Source organism: Planococcus citri, chromosome 1 (assembly GCF_950023065.1).
Source record: "Planococcus citri chromosome 1, ihPlaCitr1.1, whole genome shotgun sequence".
NCBI classification, from domain to species: domain Eukaryota; kingdom Metazoa; phylum Arthropoda; class Insecta; order Hemiptera; family Pseudococcidae; genus Planococcus; species Planococcus citri.
Window position 1 is genome coordinate 61,161,349 of NC_088677.1, and position 16,109 is coordinate 61,177,457.

Sequence of the window (16,109 nt, forward strand, 5' to 3'; positions counted from 1 at the left end):
GGAACGCTCAAAAAGACAATAGTAATCCTTCTGGAATCCCTCAATACTTGTTTTATTCGATCGAATCAATTTCAAATAACGAAGATAGTCTTCAAAAAAAAAAACCGTTAGGTATGATGAAATAGTTGGACATTTACGAGTAAAATGAATCATTCTTCCAAAAAATAATACCATTTTCCACGACGAAAGGTTCAAAGACAGCAAATACTACATACACGTAAAATAAGTAGGTATACGAACCTATAGAATGAAAAAAAAATCGTTTAAGGTGTTGAAGACAGAACGGTTTCATATACGTGTGCTGTGTTGCTATTTTGTGGTGGTGATGGTGTTTTTTATGATTACAACGAGAAGGAGGCTAGAGTTAGAAGAGGGTATTTCACTGTATAGGACCAAAGCACGCTGTAAGTGGAAAATAAAAAGTCGTTCAGTGTTTTAAGTACGTATGAGAAGAATTTCTTCGTTTTACGCTCTCAAAATGCAGGTTCCTTTTTTGTTTCTTTATCGCTACAGCATTAACTAAATAGTTCTAATAAAGGTTGCGTGTAATTTGCTTCTTTTTTTCCATCGGCCAGAAAAAGAGAAAAAGGCGAATTTGGCAGAAATAAAAAAAAAGGTCTCTTTTCAACACTTCGAAGTGGTGTGCAAAAAAAGAACTGTTCTTTAATTTCGTTTAAATCCATTTTTTTTTTTTTTCGCTTCATGCAGGAGGGTGAAAGGTAAATAAAAATGACGCTATTCTCCATTTTATCGCTTTTAGCCGAGGTTTGTGTAATTGTGTAAGCGGGTTTTGTACCTTATTGGTTGGAAATTGCCTTTATGCGGTGCAGCAAATTTACCTATCGGTGATCGACGGAATGTGTGATTCGTTGGTGTTTTGATTTGGACAGATTTCTTGGTTCGAATAGCTGCAGGAGTGGAGATTCGGGAGGTTCCACCAGCAATGATTTGAGTACAGGTTTCATATTAATATTGATGCGGTAGAAAAGGTCAGGAACGAATTTGTTGACGACTTGATTTTGCGGATTTCTAATGGATAAACCCGTAATGTAAATTTCTTTTCTTTTTTTTTTCATTCATTTCGTAAAAGAAAATGCAAAACATTGAACAACAAAATGAACAAATCAAATACATTTGAATAAAAATGAGTAGTTACCACCACTCCTTAAGAAATAGCTTTTCGGGCTGTATGTTGATACATTTGAAAGAAAACAAGGAAACATTTTAGCATCAAAATGAGCTGATGGGTGATCATTAGCAAAAACCCTCTTGCAATCAGATAGAAAGCTAGTGCTTTAATATTATAGAGTTGGTCTATTTCATTCTGAATTTTGTGAACTTCTATTTTTAGAAGAGAAAATGCAATCGTTTTTTTTGAAAACAATTTTCATAGTTACATCATCTCGTTTTTGAATACATCACCAACCTGGATGTGCAAACTAAGTATATTTTTGGGGAGAACATGTAAATTGTAAAGTTTATTCTAAAGGGAAAATGCAACATATATTTCTAAAAAAAAAAATAATAATAAAAACTTGTATCTTTGAAGCAAAACCAGAAACTTTGCTCTAAAGAAAATTCACTTGTGAAAACCTTCCTCGAAAAAATCTCCACAAGAGAAAAACCTCTCTCTAGAAATTGTTTTGTTGCAAAACTAAATTTGCTCTCAACCTCAATTTTCAAAAAAGCTACTTCGTCATTGAGAACTTTTTTTTTGTTTTTTATAAGAAGAAAAAACAGAAAAAATTGTTCAGAAGAAACTTCTCCAATAAACCTTTTCAATCTATTTTTTGGGGAGGGGGAAACTTGTGGATAAATTCTGCTTTGTAAGTAACTGATGTTTAACCTTATTTTTGAAAAAAATACTTGTTTCAGAGAAGAGACAGGATATGAAAAATTTTCAGGAGCCCTTAATTTTTCGCCCAGGACCCCATCGCCTCTCGGCGGCGCGGAGCTGTCAGTGAGCTTGAAATAAGATTCAATCATCCTGGAAGGAACGAATAGCTAAAATTGTGTAGCATAGATTTTTCAATCGCGCTTTGGAAAAAAAAAGGAGTAGATACCTACTGTCACTCCATAAATATGTAGCTTTCCAATCTGAATGGAGATAATTGAAACTTTAAATGAAAAAAAAAAACATTTCAGCTTTAAAATGAGCAGATGAGTGATCATGAGCAAAAACCTTCTTGCAATCTGATAGGACGCTCGTGCCTCCAATTCTTAACGAATTTGCGGTATAATTTGTGTGCCTATTCTCCACTTTTTGTAAAATCTCATAGCTTGTAAGTTTCACGAAAATATTTTTTTCGAAGTTTGTGAACTTCCATTTTTAGAAGAGAGAATGCAATCGTCATTTTTGAAACCAATTTGAAAACTTCGTCTTGTTTTTAAATACAGCACCCACCTGGGTCCTGGGTATATTTTTAGGGAAGAAATGTAAACTTCATAAGGGAAAGTGCAATCTTTATTTAAACTGAAAAATAAGTTTAGAAAAAATTTCTACAATAAACTTTTTTCATCCATTTTTTTTGGAGTGGGAAGAGAGGGAGAGGAGATGAAACTTTTTCACGGAGGGAAACGTGGAAAAAATCTGTTTTCTCCTCGAAGGAGCGAGCAAGCTAAAATTGTGTAGCATTGAAGATTCCCCCCTCCCTCCAATCCATCACTTCAATTAGTTTTAATGGTATTACTTCCGAATAAAAAAAAAAATCATTTTTGTCAATGTAATAAGTCTGTATTATTTTCACGCAACATTGTAAGGTACGAGTAGGTACACCAGGAAATAAATAATTTTCAGTTCCAAGCCATTTTTGATGCTTATTCATTTAAAAACTTCTAGTAATGTTTATAAAATCAGTTTTTTTGCGGAGAATTTTCCTTTTTTCGAAATAGAAAGAAAGATATGAATGCGTATGTATTATGATGACTTCTGGTTTTTCTTCAAATCTGCCATAATTTCCTTAACATCGACATGAACTGGGTTAGCAGATGGAATATCGAATTGCAAGGGGAATGGATACTCTTTGAATTGTGAAGCGCTGCAAATAGAAAGGAAAAATTACCTCGTTAGCGAGCCTATTTTTGAAATACCTATCAGAAAAATTCCACAAAATAAGATATCTCACGAAAAGTAATGAAAGATCCTCTTATTCTGTTTGTTCAATTCGTCCATCATTTCCATATCCTCGGGATCGAGAGTAAAATCAAATACGCTCACGTTGTGCTTAATACGAATAGGTTTCTCGGATTTTGGCATTGGTACAACACCTTGTTGGATCTAAAAATTGGAATATTTTCATTTAACCATATCTCAGCGCATATTTTTTAGTTGTAAAATTGATTAATAACTTACCAAATATCGAAGAGTAATTTGGCTATTGGTTTTACCATGTTTTTCGGCCAGTGCTGTTATCGTTTCGTTGGTAAAAACGCTATCATTATGGGTAATTGCGAATGAACTCAGCGGACTGTACGCTTGAACAACGATATCGTGCTGTTTACAGAACTCTATCATTTGTTTTTGGTCTAAGAAAGGATGACATTCGACCTAAAGAAACGATTTGGAGTTTGGTAAAATGATACTTCGATCAAAGTTACCTACACATACGCAATGAAAATGAAAAATAAAATTTACTTGATGAGCTACTGGTTTAATCTCAGCTATCTCTAAAATCCGTTCGATTTGAGATTCTTTGAAGTTAGCGATACCCAAACTTTTGGCCAAGCCTAGTTTCACGCATTCTTCCATCGCTTTCCAGGTATCTTCGATGGGGATTTCATCTTCCACACCCATCAGAGCGAATTCTTCCCCCTGTGAGTAAATAATGAATTAAACTTCGTCAGCAATCGTATTTTTCAAAGACGAGCTCTTGAATTACCTGATAAGCGAAAGGCCAATGCATCATATACGAATCCACGTAATCGAGACCCATCTCTTTCAATGTCTTTTGCAAAGATGGTAAAACCTTTTCAGGCTTATGTTGCGTATTCCAAAGCTAAAATGTGTCAACGTATCGTACATATTAGTTATAAATTGCAATTCAGATTTGCTCATCAACTCTGATTAGAACTGTAAAAATTACTTTGCTGACGATGAATAAATCTTCTCTTTTAATCGTACCATCGTTTATTAGCTCCTTTATAGTTTTACCAATGGTATTTTCATTAAAATAAATTGGAGCAGTGTCGATTAAGTAGCATCCAGTTTTGATGGCCATTTTAACCGTTGTTCTGACATCTCTGGCCTTCAAAACATATCATATGTAATTAGTTCACAGATAACTTTTCATTGAGCTGAATATGCCGAAAAAATAAAAAAAATACCATAAATGTTCCAATGCCAATGGATGGCATTTCCATGCCATTGTTCAATTTCACCTTAGGCACATCAATTTTTTTAAGATTCCCCATAACTGAAAAAATATCACGCTCGATTAGAAAATGTTTCTGCCACGTATTGAACGTATTCAAGACTGAATAAAAATCATACGAGTTTCAGGGCTCTTTGGAAAATTACAACTACCACCAGGGAATATCGTTTAAAATGGGACTTTGTCAACGAAAAAATTGAATAATAATTACCCAGCGATTGTCAGATGATTGGCGAACAGACGATGAGGAAAATACACGAAATAACTCACTAGCAACAGGCTATTGAGAAGTAAACTGCCACCTATTCGTAAAAAACGTAACGTCGTTCATGGAACTGATAAAATGTCACTATTGGAAACAAAATTATCTACGTTGACGCCGGCAAATTATCGCACTTTTCAAGGCTTACGCGTCGAACAAGTTTAAAAAAGATATAAAACCACGTAGGTATCTACAAATATTTTTACCAATATTTAGAATGATTAACAAGGTCTTGTCCGATCCGTTAGTTTTGAGTTTGTGGAAGCCGAGCAGCTCGGCTGTTTAGCAGGGATGGGAAAGCCGAAAGATTGAAACTCTGGGTTCAGCTTTTAGCTTCTAAAAAATTTATGAAACTGTAGTTTCAATTAGCTTTTCAACTTTCTAACGGCTAGCTTTTGGATTTCAAAAATCCATGACTTTTCACTTTAAGCTTTCAGCTTTCGACTTTCGGCTTTTTAATTTTTTTTAAATTATGAAGAATTGAGAGGAAACTTACAACCACAACCAAAAAAAAAAAAATTAGGTAGGTATGTTTTTTTACGGGGATTTTTGAAAATCTGGTTTTTGGATGGTTTTTGAATCTTTTTTAAAATGATTTTATAGATTCAAAATCCATTTTCAAAAGCTGCTACCCTCTAGTAGATACACACTAGTGGATTTTAAATCTATCAAAATTCATATTCTCTAGCATCTTCCAAAATTTGTGTAAAAAAAAAAACACAGCTCACTGAAATTATTGAAAATGATTGAAACTGAAATAGAACTAGACAATTAGACATCGTAAATACAAAAAAGCGGGAATGAACCTAAAAAATTAAGCTTTTAGCTTGCTTATGGCTTTCAAAAGCCAAAACGATGTTTTTAAACTAGAGAATATATGTCTATTTCTGAATGTTGTACGTGGTCCATATTAGGTGTCCAAAATTTTTTATCGTCATTTCGACATTCATCATTCAACAATTGAAAAAAATATTCAAAGTTATTGATCTACAGTCTAGACTGCTTAGAATATTTTTTTTGTTCATTTCTACAAATAAGTATGATATTTTGAAAAACATGAAAGAAATAAATGTTCAATTTGAAATTTTATATGTGGTCCATATTAGACGTCCGAAATTTTGAACTGTCATTTTGACACTCGTCCCTCAAAAATAAAAAAAAAGCATAGATACAGAATTAACCATTCATCCCTGAAGTTTTGTATAGTGTTATTGGAAAGATGGATCTTATTTTAAGTCTTCGTGGAGGTTTCTGCCTCCGTTAGTTTCAATAATGGCAATTCTCTAAAAAAAAAAAAATGGTGCATATTGGGTGCCCCTTAACCTTATCACAAAAGTAATCATTGCTCCGAACGTCGCAATCTACTTCTTAGGTGTCTTACAATCTCTCGTAATTTTTGTAATTCTTGAAATTCTTCTCTGCTCGTAGTATGTGGATTGAGTCTTTGTGACCGTGAGTATAATTTTTCTGATCATCTATATAAAAAAAAAAAGATATCAATAGGTATTTATATTTCAAATTATTTTTACATCAACTTTTCAAGTTGGTCTATAAAATAGCTGACTGTACCTTTCGAATCTTTGAGTCCCAGCCCTGGGGTTTTGGAAATGTCGGTAAAAATAGACCGCTGCTTACTTCTTAAAAATTTGAAAAAAGTAATCTTTGAATACTTATGCTCACAATAAATAATACTGAACATTCCCTTACGAATGATCCATGCTCGTCAACATTTTAAATTGGCTCTCAATTATTCCAATTGAATATTAAAGTGGCCTCTTCACCCTTTGGTGGTTCTCTAGGTTCCCATGTTGGGGAAACAAATCGCTTTAATGGGTGTAATAATATGGTACCCTGGCCAATTGACCAAATCACAAAAAGTTGAGCTTTCAAAGAAAAATCATGTTGGAAAATGAAAGTTTTGAAAAAGCTTAAATCCTTTATTTCCAACAAAACAAATGAATATTAATTGGAAATTTCATTCAAAAACATATTAACCAAAAGCACTTTTTGAAAATATTTTAAAAGAATTAATAATAGATAATGAGAAAAATTGTAATAACCGTTGTAAAAAATAGTCGTCTGGCAGTTCACAAGTTAAGCAATAATAAAAACTTGATGAATGAAATGCCTTAAACCAAAAAATGAAATAAACAAATAAGAGAGGATTTTTCATCAAGTCATAGAATCTTGTCGAAAATCGGACCGAAATATGACACAAAATTTGGCGAATTTGCGAGCTTCGTCGTGAGAGAAATTAATAATGAAAACATTTTCGCTTTGAACATAATGAACTGCTAGACAACTTTTTTTACAATCGTTGGGTATTACGATTTTTTTCCTCATTAATTCTTTTAAAATATTTTCAAAAAGTGCTTTTGTTATATTCATTTGTTTTGTTGGAAATGAAGGATTTGAGATTTTTCAAAATTTTTATTTTCCAACATGATTTTTCTTTGAAAGCTCAACTTTTTTGTGATTTGGTCAATTGGCCAGGGTACCATATTACACCCATTAAAGCGATTTGTTCCTCTAACATGGGAACCTAGAGAACCACCAAAGAGTTGAAAATGCTAAAAACTGCACTGTATTGAGCAAAAAAGGTCGTCAGAGATGAATAGTTTTTTTTTTTCATAACCGTAAAACCTAAAATTGAACTTACCTTTTCACCTCGAAAATTTATTAAATTATTATCTGGAACTTCTTTGATATGTAGTTGGTAAATTGTATCAGTACTCGCAGGGTAGTAGCATAAAGTAGAAGACCTTCCACACAATTTTCTCTCCAGGATCACTACTTAGAAGGTACTCATGCATTGTATCATCATTTATTTTCAGATTTTCAATATTACATTTAATTTTTATGGTATTTAGGGTGAAGAGTTGTACAGATAAATCAGAGAAGTGAGTAATTCTAGCAACAGGTACAAGTACTATGTGGTTCGGAGCCTTCAGTTTTATACAAAATCAAATTATTACCCTTTGTACGTAACATTTGGAACATTATTATTATAAGTTACAATACTCTTCAAACAAACCTCAGAAGGTGGTTGTAATTTAATTCCATCAGCACACTCAAATTTAAATTCAGAAGTAGCCATTCTTTATCATAAAAGAATAATATTTCTAGACTTATATTTAAGTTTTCCTGCCCGAAGGGTGGATAAACAATAAACATAGCCATCGTATTAAAAATCTGAATGAAAACTAAAAAACAAAATAATATTATGGTGAGTTTGGAAAAATTTACAAATTCCAATTCATTCTATTCTTTAAATTACATATTCAACTGTACCAAAAATAATATAAAACATAAATTTGAATTAAATAAAATGTAAATTAAATTTCTGAAAATTTGAATAGAAACTACATAAATAAACAAATTTGGTAATCAAAAAACGAGTTTTCAAAATTATTGTGAATTAATTCAATTCAGGCTATGGGTTTGAAAATCGGAATGAAATCTAAAAAACAAAATGAGTATTGTGATGAGTTTAGAAAAATTTACCTAGGAATTCTTCAACTCCAACTCTAATCGTTGCCGGATGTTTTCCATGAAGTGTCGTACTACGTTGATGAAGTTTTTCGAAAAGACCAATTTTATTTTTTACCCTGCAATGTTTTATTTTCTTATTCAAGTTCTCCATTTTGAATGAAAATTTGAACAATCCTTGAAGAATGTTATACCAAAAATTCAGTTGAGCAAGATATAAGAGCAGTCTTTTGTGAGAACGCGTGGGTTAACTGTGGTGACAGCTAAACTGGAAACTGCAGCTAAAATTTTAATGATGGGTATGTGGGTCAAGGGCTACCATCGAAATTTTACCATTTTGATTAATTGAGCTGGAAATTGGTGGGTACTCTAATTTTGACTTTTCAAGTCGTTCAGACACGGTTTCGAATAGTTTTGAGCAATCCTAGAGTCTGCAAAAGATTTTTGAAAGTTTGCATCTAAAAAAAATTAAATAACCAAATCAAAGTTGGAAAGCTAACTTTTACTTTACAGGTTCTGAATCAGCAAAAACATGATTTTAAAAAATATGGGTGTAATCGGTCAAGTAGATAATTATAGTCAGTGTTTGGGAATCTGCTGGAAGCTCCGGAATTGCTCAAAACAGTTCGAAACTGTTCGCAATCGATGAAGATTGAAGAGGCGAAAATAGGGCACATACCTACCTACTAAATTTTATTTTTCCAGATCAATTTGTTAAAATTCGTATTTTTTCACGTTTTTGGTGTTCTGATTTTCAAAAATTCGTAAAAAATCAAAAAATATACTTTAGCAAATGAAATGATGGATTTTTGCACATGGTTTTGATTGATCTTTTCTGTGGCCAAACAATTCAAATTTTCAAAGCACTCTACGTGTGAGTTGAACAATTTTCAATTTGAATTAAAATTTACACAGACATTCATCAATGAGTTATTAATATTGTAAAAAAAGTACAAAAAATGAGAGTAATTGTGGGTGGGGGGGTACAACGAAAATACGTATGGAGTTAATTTCTATCTACGTAAATATACATATTTTTTTGATTCATCAAAATAACTACGATGGTCGTATATTTCGTAAGTTGTTTCGAGGCAACTTATGATACATAATGCCATAGGTATTATGGTAAATCGGTCGTTGTTTATGAATGATATTCGAGCTTGAGGTAGTTAGTGCAGCTCGACTCTCACCATCATGAAAACTAAATCTAGCCTCAGCTTCGGTAATAGGATCGATGTTGATTTTAGTTAAATTAGTTTCAATCGGTTTTTTCTGAATTTTAACGGCAGCAGGCTTATTTGCTACGGCAACGGCAGATGAATTATTTTGAATTTGGTCCGGAACAGGTATATTTTCTCCGGTAACGATAGATGGATTATTTTGTATTTTGATGGCTTCTGGGTCGTAGCCTTCAACGCTGGGAACTGCAGGCTGCTGCTGTTGTTCAATCACATAATCATAATGCACGTATTGTTTCGGAGGTTCATAAATATACACTCTATGCAGCGGATGAATAAAACTGTAAAGTGCATTATTTACAACGTAAAATGGTTTGAAATAAGTCAAGTAATCCGAATGCAACACATTTGGTTGTACAAATGAACTCGCCGGGCTGCTAGTATATTCATATGGGAATGGCGTCGAGTAAACATTACCAGAATAAACGTAGTTTAAGGGGTAATACGTTATAGGTCTAGTGCCATAGATGCTATAGTACTTGTATATGGCTGGTGGCTCTGATGTCATATGCGTCACATGAAGTGTAACTGGTGCCGCAGGTATCGCCTCCGTTAATGTTACAGATCGAGATTTAAAATTCGGACCACGAGTAGGTGGTGTACGAGTTAAGGAGTCTGTGGTGCTGGATCTGGATCGTTTTGTGTACGGTGTGGGGTCTTTCTTGGACCAATAATTGGTCGAAAAGATGTAATTGGCTGTTGGATCGTCGATTTGGTATACGTAAGCGGATGCAGATGGACGTACCGGTGCATACGGCTGGTCTGCTACCATACCGTCGTAGGGCCAGTTTAAATTGGATGGCAGCTCGGTGATGTATCGGTCGACTGAAGGATACGCTGATGCCAAGCTCAGTATCAAAAATATTAACGATTTCTGAAAAATTATTTCGAATTAGGTTGAAGATCGTGTGGTTTGAATGTTTGATTAGAATTGATCAATTTGAGCTTATATGAGCTGTCCTTCTGGGATTTTGATTGAAAGTAGTGTAGGTGTGTAAACTCTAGATCACACATAATGCCATCAAAATGTTAGCAGCCAGTTTTAAATCCAAAGCTGCATACACTGTGGGAAATTTTGAAAATGTAGCCCAAAATTTTGAACCCTTTTCAAAAAAATAATTGCGCCTATCACTAAACGTTGGTTGGTCCCCAGAGGAATCATTATAGTAAAGATTTACTGTTTTTTTTTTGGTTTTTTGTTTCAAAGATTTAGGTAAGGTAAGTACTTGCTGAAAGATTTTTAAAATGATTTTGGTATTGTTTGGCTATTAAGTAGATAAAAATAGGTAATAAATCAAGGTTTTATTTTTTTTTTAAATCTTGGATTTATTAACGTAAGTTTGAAAATGAAAATATTTCCAGCTCCTTCAATTTTGTGAGATGGACAAACAATTTTTATTACGTTTGGCTTGATTCGACTCAATGAATCTAGTGATGCAATTATTTTTTTGAAAATGAAGATTTTTTTCATCTTTTAGCATCAAAATTCTCATCTCATGTTTTTTTACTGCAGGCTTCAAACTTAAAATTGACTACTGAAATTATGGTGGTACAACGTGTGGCGCAAAGGCTACACTTTAGACCATTTTTCAACACTTTTCAAGCATATTTTACAGATTTTTTTTGCATTTTCACGAAATATTTTACAAAATTTTTTAAAATCCACTTTTTGCATGGAAGAAAAAAATTTTAAATCAATTTTTTGTCAATACAATGCACTAATCACAGAAAAAACGGAATTTTTTGTACTTGATCGATTGTTTGATGATTTACCACTTTGACTCGTAATTTTTAATTCATCGTTATCATATTAGGTACTGTACCTATGTGTAATACCTATTAAATCAAGTTATGAATCGTTTTAGTTTACTCGTATTGATTGATTACTAAGATGATTACTAAGATTGATGAAATACAAAAAATACATGTAGGTTTCCAATTTTGCCATTTTTTTGTTCTCTTTTGAAACCCCTGCATTTTGATACTAGTACATATGTTCATAATTCTATCGAGTTTAAAATTTGCTTCGAAAGGCATATTTTATGCTCATAAAATACCGTTTTTATGACAAAAAATCCCAGTCTTGCTAATCAGTAAAAAAAATGTCAATTTTCGATCGTTCTTTAGCTCAAATCACATCTTCAATTGATTAAAATATTCATTTTAAGGTCTTATCGTAATGATATCTTAATATTGCATTAAATGTTAAGCGTGTACTTACGAAATCCATGACTGATTTTAGTACATAGGTAACAATTGAATTTTTACAAGAATTTGAAAAACACGTAACAGATTTCAACGAGTTATTTTTTCATGAATGTTAGCACGCAAAGAGTTTAAATGGTCGAATGTTGAACTCCATGAAGAAATATGCACGTCTACTTACGTATTTGTACAATACTTACAAATACGTTTCAGTCAGCAAAATATAAATAAATGCTGAATGATTATTTTATAAATTGATTGTCACGTGAATTTTTCTTCTAATATGTTTTCTAGGTTAATGCTATGAGTGTAGGATGCCTATGCTGAAATATTTTAATCCGACTTGAGTTTGAAATGTTTCTCTTGAATTGAAATTTTTATATTTTTGACCAACTTGTAAATAATAAATAAATAAATAAAATTTACTTACCTACAGTTGTTCAACATGATAACAACTAACAAGTGCCTAAAGTCTAAAGACGGTTGAGGCATGTGCTCATGATAAATAAAAATGTGTACTTACGTTACTTACGAGACAAAATTTTGGATTTTTCCTTCTTGAGCTCAATTTTTTTTCCGAAATTCACCACAAATCAAAAAATGCACTTCAGCATCAGAAATTTTAGGTGGTGGAATATTTTTGCATCTTCTTTTGACCGAACTTTGTCCAGTTCAACAGTTTTTCTGCCAGTTGGGTTACTTAATCTTGGATTATTTTAATGGCGATGGCCTATATCAACGCAAAATCTCAAATAACGTCTTTTGGAACTGGGCCATTTTTCTCCAAACGGGTTGGGCAAGAGCTAGAGCGAAAAAAACACGATTTTTTTTCGAAAATGCCTCCTTTTTGAGGACCCATATCTCCCCTTTAAGAGCATCTTCGGAGCTGAAAAATTTTCTCGGTAAATTTTTAGTGAAAATGAAAAAAATAATCTACAAGTCTGCCTTTTTCGACTTGTATGTACAGGGAACTGGGCAGGCAATTTATTGTACTTATTTTTTATACCTGAAGTTGGATACCTACCTCCAAACACTCATAAATTCAATCAAGAGTCTCAAGAGAACGTGAGCGAAACTCATTTTATGATCTGCAGATTTTTCTGACGACATTGGACGTTGAATTTGAAAAAAGAGGAAACAAAAAATTGATCGGTCCATTTTTTTTTCAAAAATGACTCAACTGTTTTCAATTTTCCACCCGTTTTTGATCAATATTGTAGGGGCTCAAAAAATAAATTGAGATTTAAATTCGTCATCAGTGTCTTCGAAAACAAGATAAGTAGCTTATAGGTTAACTCACGTTCAGTTTTTTTGAAAATGAACTCCTCACAAAAAAATCGAAATTCGAAAAAATTCAATTTTTAGTTTTAAACATCAAAAAAAGTTTAAATTTATTCAGTTGTCTTTTTTTGACCTCTTTTTGACGTATTTCATGAAAAAGTTGATAAAAATTACACTCACAACAAAAAAAATTAAAATTCGTTCATTTTTTGAATCTTTTCGAATTTTGATTTTTTTGTGATGAGTTCATTTCATCGAGTGAAAGGGTTTTTTCAACTTTTTCAACAGATACGTAAAAATAGGGTTCAAATGGGTCAATTTTACCTATCAAAACTTCCTTTCATGTTTTAACTAAAAAAATCGCATTTTTTTGCAAACTTTAAATTTTTTAAAATCAACTTTGCAACATGGTACCACCCCAATTTTTTAATAACTTATGTTTTTCAGTATGAAAAGTTGTCCATAAAATATTTTTTTCAGAATTTTTGAGAGTCGGAACGATATGAAAACTACGTTTCGAAACTTTTTGAGCTAATTTTTTGTACGAAAAAAAGTGGCAAAACTGATTTTTATGGTATCAATAAAAAGCCTTTCAAAACCTCTAACCATGGGAAAATGTTCCATTTTGGTAGATACCGCGGTTATCGAGTAATCCACTGCTGAAATGGATGATATTTTAGGTTCACTGAAAACTTTGACACCCCCTGGCTGCCTTTAAAAATGGGCTAGAGGGCTGCGATTTGCGCCATTGGTCATCCCTTCGGAAGGTCTTTCCACCGGAAAAAGTTCAAAAAAATCGCCGAACCTCCAACCACTTCTTGGTCCAATTGACGTGGAATGACCCCTATACTTACCAAATTATGTTGGATTTGAAAAAAAAAAAAAAAAATGGGCAAATCAGTTAAAATACCATTCAAATCCCCAAGAAAACACTTCATGCGGTTCGCAGGTACCATATTTTCTTGCATAAATGACGAATCCCTGCTTCCATTATTAGCAGGTTTTTTTATTTATAGAAAAATGATAATAACGTTTCGAAATATTCTTCACTTGTCGTATTTTTGATGATAGGGTGTTCATTTCACGTGGCTACGTCGAAGCACACCGCACCACCATCGTTTAGCCATAAGGCATTCTTTAATCTGGTATCTGTACATGTAAATAATATACCCAATACACGGTGTATTCCTTCGCACGTGCCACAAAAGACTAAATCTTAATTTAGGAACGCGCGTCTGCTGCATCCGTCAAAAGCAGCAAACATCCATTTCAAGAGATATTCGCTCGGTGCGACCGATCTACTCGTAGATACTGTATAGTCCGAAAGATTTTGACGAAAAAGTTTTAATTACGCGTACCGAACGATGTGGACTTTGATCGTTAGTGTAGCTGGCGGGGCCATCTCGGTGTTTTTGGTCGTTCGCCCAGCCAACAAAACCGCTCCCGGATAAATGACTAGGCAGTATTCTCATCATCTGTGGAGAAAGAGTATGTATGTAAACGGAGCAAAAAACTACACGCTCCGGCGACTGCGGCTGCGGCCGTGAAACGCGAGCAAGAGCGAGTACGACGACGATACGATGGGCAAAACATAGTTCATTTTCAAATATGAACATGATAGTAGTCATTATGACGGCTGCCTTGAAAAATGATACGTCAGTGAAATATGTAAACAACCCGCCACTTGTAAACGCCGAACAAGAAGAGCGAACGGGATAACGAATGATTTATTATGGCGAAGATGATCCGCCGGATTGCGTACACAAGCCTCCAGTCTCGAGAGCTAAGATTCCGCAAAATTTATCGGTTAAATGCTCGTTTTTGCTATGTACTCGACGCCCTCACCTTCCCCCCTCGTCGTGCCTTTCGGCTACATCGTCGTCGTCGGCATGCCCATAGTAACGTAACGTAACGAAAACTATGCCTTTTTGAAATATCGAGACTTTGGCAAACTAAGAGTAGAACAATGAGAAATGGCAAAGAAACACAGACATAGGAAGAGAGTGAGAGAGAACAGCAGCAGAAACCTTACGTACGCCAAAGTTTAACCGCAAATGTTCAACTTTTAATAGCGATCCCGTCGTTCTTCAGAAACTCGCTAATGTTTTTACGTTCTGTACTGGCGGTAGTTCATGCTCGCTGCTGCTGGTGCTGGTTGTACAAAAAAAAAAACCTCCAGTCATTCTTAACGTTGCACAAAAAGATTTAATTAACTCTTCCTCTCCTCGTGAAACACCGCAATGTTCTTTGAACTTTTGATCTGCGTGTGCAGCGCTGTATTATGCTATGGAATAAAGTACGAGGAAATGCATTTTCTTCGTCGATAGTTTTGCGCGAAACATTTCACGTGAGGTTTCTCAGCCGCATACGTCCAAGTTGGAGGTATGTTTTTGCCGGATTGAGAAACGAAATCTGCGATTAAGAAAAGATTTTGGTGGAGGGAAGAGATGATGAAGAATTTGCAGTTAATTAGATAGGAAGGGAAATGGGTTATGATTTTTTCTCGTGCTATTCGTTTATTTATTACTTTGGGAACGAGGCTTTTGGTTTCCAAAAATCTTTTAGATTTTGTTGTTTCCGTATGTTTCTGCAGAAATGTTGTTGATTAAGAAAAAATAAATATTGCTTTACCCTCTCGAAAAAATAATTCTCAAAATACATGTTAATTCAACTTTGTTATCTGTCATATGTTTGGAGAAGAAAATGACTCCCCTCCTCCCTTACAAAAATGATGCAAAAATATATGTATGGCACAAATTTCACATTAATATTATCTACATTCATGTTTTCGAGGGCACTGAACTCGAATTTTGCATCCGTTTCGCAAATACGGTGGATACTGACCCTTCCACCCTGCAAGAACATAACGTCAATTTAGTGCCCAAATTTGACGTGTAGATCGCCATTCAGGTTTTAGAGGACGCCGAATCCAAATTTGACATCAGTTTTGTTAGAATTTATATAGTTCTTTGGTCAGCTTTTCAAATCGTAAATATTGTTTGCATATTTGTTGCTGAACCCCTGTGGCATTAACAAACAGTCGGTTTAGAATTCCATTGAAATTCTCGAATGGAAAGCATAAAGCTGCTCAGAGAGCTCCAGCTTGCAAAGCTGGGTATAAAACTGATCCAAGTATACGAGTAGATCCAGTGTACTAAATATCGTCCAAATGAGCTCCCAGTGGCGAATGACTAATCCAAAATAAGAATTGAATAGTCTTGCTCTTGAATTATAGACCTCCAAGATGATTGGATGAATTCTCGA

At 33.9% G+C, this 16,109-nt stretch overlaps 3 protein-coding genes across 5 annotated transcripts in view; 1 reads left to right on the plus strand and 2 right to left on the minus strand.

Annotated features, from left to right (window-relative positions):
- LOC135833205 (neural cell adhesion molecule 1-like) overlaps positions 1-16,109 on the plus strand; it is a 623,372-nt gene that overhangs the window by 55,191 nt on the left and 552,072 nt on the right. The window lies entirely within an intron of this gene.
- LOC135833180 (dihydrodiol dehydrogenase 3-like) lies at positions 2,713-4,508 on the minus strand. The gene is made up of 8 exons (XM_065346847.1): positions 4,490-4,508; positions 4,324-4,412; positions 4,083-4,244; positions 3,879-3,995; positions 3,635-3,811; positions 3,353-3,547; positions 3,126-3,277; positions 2,713-3,038 (listed from the first exon to the last, which is right to left on the minus strand). The coding sequence occupies exons 2-8, from the start codon at positions 4,408-4,410 to the stop codon at positions 2,918-2,920; spliced, it is 1,011 nt and encodes a 336-aa protein (XP_065202919.1). The 5' UTR covers positions 4,411-4,412; positions 4,490-4,508; the 3' UTR covers positions 2,713-2,917.
- LOC135833181 (uncharacterized) lies at positions 7,441-11,720 on the minus strand. Its single transcript, XM_065346848.1, has 2 exons — positions 11,581-11,720; positions 7,441-10,233 (listed from the first exon to the last, which is right to left on the minus strand). Exons 1-2 carry the CDS (start codon positions 11,587-11,589, stop codon positions 9,178-9,180), a joined length of 1,065 nt encoding a protein of 354 aa, XP_065202920.1. The 5' UTR covers positions 11,590-11,720; the 3' UTR covers positions 7,441-9,177.